General features: G+C 32.9%; 1 protein-coding gene across 2 annotated transcripts; it reads left to right on the top strand.

Annotated features, from left to right (window-relative positions):
• The first annotated feature begins 2,594 nt into the window (after positions 1-2,594).
• Positions 2,595-7,343, top strand: LOC104111972 (UPF0481 protein At3g47200-like). 2 transcript variants are annotated; one of them, XM_009621794.4, is made up of 3 exons: positions 2,595-2,845; positions 3,904-4,009; positions 5,818-7,343. In XM_009621794.4, exons 2-3 carry the CDS (start codon positions 3,938-3,940, stop codon positions 7,231-7,233), a joined length of 1,488 nt encoding a protein of 495 aa, XP_009620089.1. In that variant the 5' UTR covers positions 2,595-2,845; positions 3,904-3,937; the 3' UTR covers positions 7,234-7,343. The 2 variants fall into 2 exon arrangements, with proteins under 2 accessions (XP_009620089.1, XP_070055720.1); XM_070199619.1 differs by lacking the exon at positions 2,595-2,845 and having other exon boundaries at positions 4,507-7,343.
• The last annotated feature ends 495 nt before the right edge of the window (positions 7,344-7,838 follow it).

Genomic DNA, 7,838 nt, shown 5'->3' on the forward strand with positions numbered 1-7,838 from the left:
ATTTTTCACATAAGACTCAATGCCTAAGGGGTAATTCCCTCACTCAAGGTTAGGAAAGATACTTACCTCAAACCACGCTCAATCAGTAAAGTAGTATGTATTTTCCTCGATTTATTCGACTCTGATCGGCTCGAATCTAGTCACAATTAATTCGATTCAATCAATACAAATTATAGGAATAAATTCTATATGAAAATACAAATTTTCTAACAAAAATCTGAAATCAAACTCGACCACATACGCAAGTCATAATACATATCACAAAGTTGCTTGAGATCTTAAGTCGCTGAACGAGTTGCTAATTCACAAAACGACAAGTCGGGTCGTTACATTCACCCCCTCTTAAATATACGTTCGTCCTCGAACGTGCCAAGAATTATTCTGAGGACATTAAATTACTGAGTGTATTCTTGCACACATACTTGCTGGTGGTTCTATGCCACCACAAATTTAACATGGTCCGACAACACTATCCGAGTTGCGATTATCTCTTTTATCAACATTTATAAATTTTAAAACCAATTTCTTACACTCCAAACATTTTCAAAAGGCCCGATTTTCACATCAATATACGGTATTGGTTTAAACCGATTGTAGCAATTTGTGCCTACGCACCCAGCATACGTATGACCATAACCACATATCTGATCATAACAGTTGTTCATAATTAATTCCAGCATCGTCGATTAGCCTCACCTTATCCAAAACATTATTTTAAATTTCCACAACGCTGACAGCAACACGCGAGGCATAAAAACTTCATAATTATTTACATGGATTAACGAGTCAACTGGACACCCACCTCACAGGCTAAAACTCAATAATTACAGCACGTATATGGCTAAATATGCACAGAAACACATAAAATAATTACCTAATAAGCCTAACAAGCATGACTCCCTATTAGTATTATAGTACAAATTTAATTTAACAAAGGAAGAATTTAAAAATACATGAATTTAACCACAAGGATCTCATCCAGATATAACTTTCACCGCGGCTTATAGCCCGGTTTAAACATTTCACATCATATAAAAATACGAGGATCTCGTCCTCAGCTCTGAATCATAAGTAATATGCACATTGTGCGAACTGAAATTTTTTATTTCTTTTATTTCTTATTTTTAATAAATTTCGTGAAATAATTTTACAACACATATAATTCATAAATTATAATTAATTGCTCCAAAATTATATCAAAACTCACTGTAGCAAATAATAAAAAGTCACTTTTAGACTCATCGCCATCAATAACGTACAACACAAAATGATTGATACGACTACCGCAATCAAATCTCCCATGAGGGGTAAACACTCTTCCTCTCTTTACAAGTACAAGTATACCTTTTCGAACACTCTTTCTCTCTTTATGCTCGAAAGTTACTGTGTCCTAATTGGATTTGAACTGTTAAATGCTGACTAAACATTATCCAGTGGAGGATATAATGATTGACAAGATTAACGTTGTATTATACCTTTTCCAACGCTCCTTCAATTCCCTCTTTATGCCCCCGAAGTAACTATATAGTATCACATTATAGGGTGGGACCCACTTAATGATTTTGTTAGGTCATTTTTAGCGTGGTCAATCTTATAAAATCAGCTTATTTTAAAAAACGTTTTTCTCAAAAGTATTTTGTTAGTGAGAAAACAGTTTATGTTTGGTTAATAAATTTCAAAAATATTTTTGAACAGCTATTAATATTTGACCAAACTCTTAATAAATGATTTTAAGTATATTTTTCTAAAAGCTTTTTCTTAAAAAATATTTTTGAGTATTAGAAACTACTTTTTTTGCTTCTAAAAAACTGTTTGTTTTTGTACTTGAGAGCATTTTTTTTTACTTCTAGAAGTTTTCAAATACCTTAATTTTAGGAAAAAAATACTTTTAGCAAACAACAATGAAAAAACATTTTTAGCTAAAAAGAAGCTTGGCCGAACAGACTATAAGTTATCATATGCAGTGTCAAATTATATATATATATATATATATATATATATATATATATATATATATATATATTAGATGATAGATCCTTTTACCTTCTTGCGTGTTTACTTTTTTATTTTTTATTTTTTGAATGCTCTCGGTAACATCGTGCCTCCATTAGTATTAGATCTGCAGGAGTCTGACTCTTTCTTCCGGTTCGTACTTTAATTAAAAAGACACTGGTTTTATCAATTCCACTTTTAGCTGAATTTACATCATTTACAAGAAAATTTGATGTATCATTAGTCTTTAGTCTCAAGCTTATTAAAGTAGATTTTTTTAATTTAGGAATACTGATAATTACTTGTCTGTCTGGTTTTGGAATATTCATTGCAGGAAGGAGGATGAGGTATTATATAAGCCTTTTATAAAGAAGGAAACTTTAGTGTGAAACCTAACTGGTTATAACTTTATTCTATGATACTTTTCATACCGTTAATGCCATTATATTTTATTCTATTATACTTGTAGCTATTCTATGATATTTTTCTCAGAGTGATGTTATCACACGTTAGTAATATAGGTAAGCCCTACAATCACACTAAAGAAAATCTATATATAGTACTAAAATCTTTTCAGTTTCGACATCATTTTCTCATAGATTAATGTATTATCCATTTAAAAATTCATTCCTCTTCCACTATATTTCCAGCACCCCCTCTCTCATCATATCCTTCAGAATAGTCAAGTAGACAGTGCAGCCCGGTGCACAAAGCGTCCGCTATACGCAGGGTTCGGGGAAGGGTCAAACTATAAGAATCTATTATATGCAAGCTTATCCTGCATTTCTGCAAGAGGCAACTTAAGTACACTCAATCAGTCCATTTTGAATATATCAATAGTAAAACCAAAAAGGTAATTAACTTCTTCATTGTCATTATGTCATTCTAGCACGAATTTAGTGAACGGGACTACCCTTTATTTGTCATTTTATGCCAAACACAAGGTGTACTATTGCAATTTTAATCGTTTCATAGTTAAATGTCTCAAATCGGGTGGGATGCGGTAACTTGGTCTTCTTATTTTTATTTTTTTGATAACCAAGTGAAAGTTTTACAAATGAGCAAGATCAAAACTCAGTCTGCTGTACCAAAAGACAAATCACTCCAACTATCAAGACCCAATTAAGAATATGATATCTTGAAGCATAACTCCTAGGAAGGGTTTCTTTAAAATTCCTTACTCTTATAACACTTACAATTCTTATTACATCAGTTAGATAGTTAATGAAAATATAACTGTTGAAGCACAATCTTAATTGTCCATGATGTTCATACATTATAAATACGAGCTATTCTCCTGTTATACTATTACAATATCTCTCAGTTTACTCAGACTCTAGTATTTCTCTCTTTTCACACTGCTGAGGCATATTTTGCATAGACCATTCTTAATAACTGAACCTGTATTGTTTTTCCTTTAGCTCTACTCTGTAACTTGGTTTTGGATAATTCTTATCTCAATAAGCTAGCTTTTGGGGTTGAGTTTGACCATGTCCATTTTTTGAAATTATCACTCTATAGTATACTTAAGGCAGTTTCTCCTTCTTTTTTTTTCTCGAAGAAATGTTTTATTACTCCCTCAAGGAAATGTCTACTACTCCCTCAATTTGCCATTATTTTAGGATGATATAAAATGAACAGTGTACATAGATTATGAGACATGGATAATAAAGATTATGTGTTTTCAATTACTTAAAAAGTGTACCCTTCCTGATATTGTTTTAAAAAATATTTTGTAGTACAAATTAGTTTGTTCAATATAAGAAATAGAATTTCTAACAGGATAACGTACAAGACATCTAGTTTTCTTTTCATAAGAAGAAATAATACGAGATTTCATTTTTTAATTTTTTGTCTTTTCTTTTCAATTTTGATGTCATACCATTTTAAACCGATATATGTTGCTTGTAGGAATTATACAGTTCAAGAACGCAATTAAAGAGGGATGGCACACTCTATTGAGATTACCCAAATAGATCACCGAACTCCACTGCTTCGTCAAGCAACAAAAGACGAGGTCTCTCTCTTTCTCAACACAAACTTTCGTTTTATTTATTTATTTATTTATTTATTTATTGTATTTTTGTACAAATGGAAAAAGGTAGCAAGCATGAATAGTCACTCGTGTATCACTTGTTAATAATTCTAATTTTTTAATATATACATTAGTTAAGTCATTAAAAGCATAAATAATAACGTCAAGTTTGATCAAGTTTCTTTATTAAAATTCAGTTGTTTTATTAATTTTCCTTTTACTCTTTTGGTTTCCACTAATGATGTTTAAAAATTCATTACGAATATCATCAATTTATAGAAAAGTGGACAACTAAAAATCTATGGAGGGACTGCAAAATCAAAAGTGGACAACTAAAAATAAATGGAGGGAGTAAATTTTATAGAAAATAATAAGTATATAAATATTACTACAACATTTAAATAAAAAAATTGGAATTCAGCGTGTTAGTTTCTCAAAACGAAAAAGAAAAACTATGAACTCTTTGCCATTAATTACAGATAGAAGAATGGAAGAAAGTGGATCATTTAATCGAGAAAAAAGAAACAAATGGTCAATATCAAGTCAATAAATCTGCAAATAAAATCGTAGATGAAATATATGAGGATTTGGACATGAATTCAGCTATCAGATCCACCACCATATTCAAAGTAAGTGTGGGGTTACGTGAATCAAATCCAGATGCTTATAAGCCAAAGGTATACTCCATTGGTCCTTACCATAAATACAATCTTGAACTTCGCTCCATAGAAAAGTACAAACAGCGTTACCAACAATGGTTCCTTCGCAGGAAAGAGGGGATTGATGTGGAAAGTTGCATTAGGGAATTGGAGGATGAAGCATTAAAGTGTTATGACGATATAAAGAACCTTGAAAGTGATATTGTTGTCAATTTTTCAAAAATATTTTTACTTGATGGCTGTTTTCTAGTTGAATTCATTCGAGAGTGGTGTGGAATAGCGTCCAGAAGGAGAAGGACCGATTATCCCCGAAAATTGCATAATTAATCAAGTATGTCGAATCTGTTGTTAGTAGAAAACCAACTTCCTTTCTTTGTCCTCACTAAGCTTCATCACATGACTATGAATGAGGAAGATGAAATATCATTCACAAAAATGGTGAAGTGGATCTTTTTACCTTCATTACCAAAGATGACCCTTGCATCCTATCTTGAGAGTGATGGTAATGATGCTGCAGAAATCAAACATTTACTTCAAGTTGTACAAATGTCAAGTCACCCTTCAGAGATTAAAACTACTAGCCTAACGAATCCTAGCATGGAAACAGAACACTGCTGGAAATCAATGAGGGGTTATAATTAAGGTGGGAAATCAAACCCTACCAATAAGGTGAAAGTTTAGGTAGTCAATCAATTAAACTATTAAAATAACGTATTGATATGTATTTCGTGCGTTTGATTATTTGTTTGTTTGTTTGTTTGTTGTTTTGTTGTTTTTTAAACTTACCATATGTTATCTGTGTTATCCAAATTAGGACTGAAATGACATCTTACAATGTTTTATTTAAGTTCATTCCCTAATTATATTTTCTTCATAAATATGAAAAATAATAATATAATTAACAAGGCATGTATGAGAGATGTAGTGACTACTGTTACTCTTCTTAGAGAATATAGACTTAATGTTTTCTCTACTCACTGCTTAATATTTAGTTACTTAAAATTTTCATTTTGGAAATTGCCAGTCTTTAGAGTTTTTTTTATTTTTAATCATCATCTAGTAACAATATATGTTGAGCAAAAAAAAAAAACGAGAAAAACAGAAACCGTGACTCTTTTCAACTAATTACAGAGAGAAGACGGGAGGAAAGATGATTATTTAATAGAGATCAAGGAGCGATTAAAGTTACAAAGAGATAAATCTTTGAATCAAATCTTTGATGAAAGATTTGAGGATTTGGACAATTCATCTATCAAATCCACTACCATATTCAAAGTAAATGCGGCCATTCGCGAATCTAACCCAGATGCTTATACGCCAAAGATGATCTCCATAGGTCCTTACCATAAAAAAAATCAAGAACTTCACTCAATGGAAAAGTACAAATTATTATGCCTAAGACGGTTTCTCCAACGGAAAGAGGGGCTTGATGTAGAAAGTTGCATTGGACAATTGGAGGAACTAAAGGATGAAGCAATAAAGTGTTATGACGATATAGACAGTGATATTGTTGGCAAATTTTCGGAAATGTTGTTACTTGATGGCTGTTTTGTGGTTGAGTTTATTCGAGACCCCCTAATTATCAACGCGCACTGGATGGTGTCTCAAGTATGTCGAGATTTATTGCTACTAGAAAACCAACTCCCTTTCTTTGTCCTCGCCAAACTTCATGACATGACTAAGCGTCCTGAAGATCTAGAACCCGACTTCATACGTATGGTGAAATCGACTCTTTGTTATATTTCGCCAAGTAAGATACCTATGCTCAAATCAGAAATTGATGGTGATGAAGAAAAATTCGACCATTTACTTCATGTGGTACACATGTTTTGTCGCCTATCAGAGATGACAAAAACTAGCCAAATCTCGAATTCTAGCATCAGAAAGGAATGTTGCAATATTAAAAGATTTCTTGGAAAGATCTTGCGACTATTTAGGTCAAAAGAAATTTCTACCTCTAATATTTGGCAGTCTTGGCAAGCTCCAACTGCAACAGAGCTTTATGAAGCTGGAGCTAGTTTCATAAAACTAGGAAGTTTCGAAGCAAATCTTATGGATAGAACAACTATGTTCGATATCAAGTTTGAGAATGCAGCGATACAAATTCCTTGTTTCGTAGTTGGTGATTCAACGGAGGCCTTTCTGAGAAATTTGATAGCTTATGAGCAACACTCGACTAACTTATATCCTAAATGTTTTTTGGATTATGTAGATATAATGGGTCAACTTATTAAGTCACGTAAAGATGTGAATTTGCTACGCCAAAATGGAATCATCCTTAACGGGCTAGCAGATGACGGAGAAGTGGCTAACATGTTCAAAAAACTTGGAGAAGGGATCGTGGTTGTTGCTGACAGCACCTATTACGATGAAGCAAGCATAAAAATGAGTCAACATTGCAAAAAGCCGTGGAATCAAATTATGGCAAATTTGAGGCAAAATTATTTTAGTAGTCCTTGGGCAGGAGCTTCAACTGTGGCAGCCGTCATACTCCTCATACTCACGGCTATGCAGACAGTTCTAGCTTTCAGAGATGGTATTAAGTAGTGATCTGCATTGTTGTAATATCATAAGATGGTTGATGAATATTGTGATGACCCGATAGGTCACTTTGAGTTTTAGCCTTTATTTTCGTGTTTCAGGATATTGACTAGCTCCGTTTAGTGTTCCACGCTTTGAGTGTGCAGTCCGTGTCTTGTTCCGTAAAGTTTTTATGTGAAAAATTGATGAAAATGTGAAATTTTGCCTTAAAACTCATTTGAGTTGACTACGGTCAACATTTTGTATAAACGGAGCAGGATCTATGTTTTGATATGTAACGATCCGGCATGTCGTCTTGAGTATTGCAGCCTCGTTCCCCCATTTTCAACTCAATTTGTATTTTACAGTTGTTATGTGACTTGCCGGAGTAATTGGTTCGGGTCCGGTGAGGTTTCGGAATGAATTGAGATACTTAGTCTCGAAGATGAAAACTTAAGTTGAAAACGTTGACCGGATGATTGACTTATGTGTAAACGACCCCGGAATAAAGTTTTGATGATTCCATCAGCTCTTTATGGTGATTTAGGACTTAGGAGCGTGTCTGAAAAATTATTTGGAAGCTCGCAGTTAAATTAGGCTTGAAATGGGTAAAATAGAAATTTAAGTTGGAA

This window comes from Nicotiana tomentosiformis, chromosome 4 (assembly GCF_000390325.3).
Source record: "Nicotiana tomentosiformis chromosome 4, ASM39032v3, whole genome shotgun sequence".
Classification (NCBI taxonomy): Eukaryota; Viridiplantae; Streptophyta; class Magnoliopsida; order Solanales; family Solanaceae; genus Nicotiana; species Nicotiana tomentosiformis.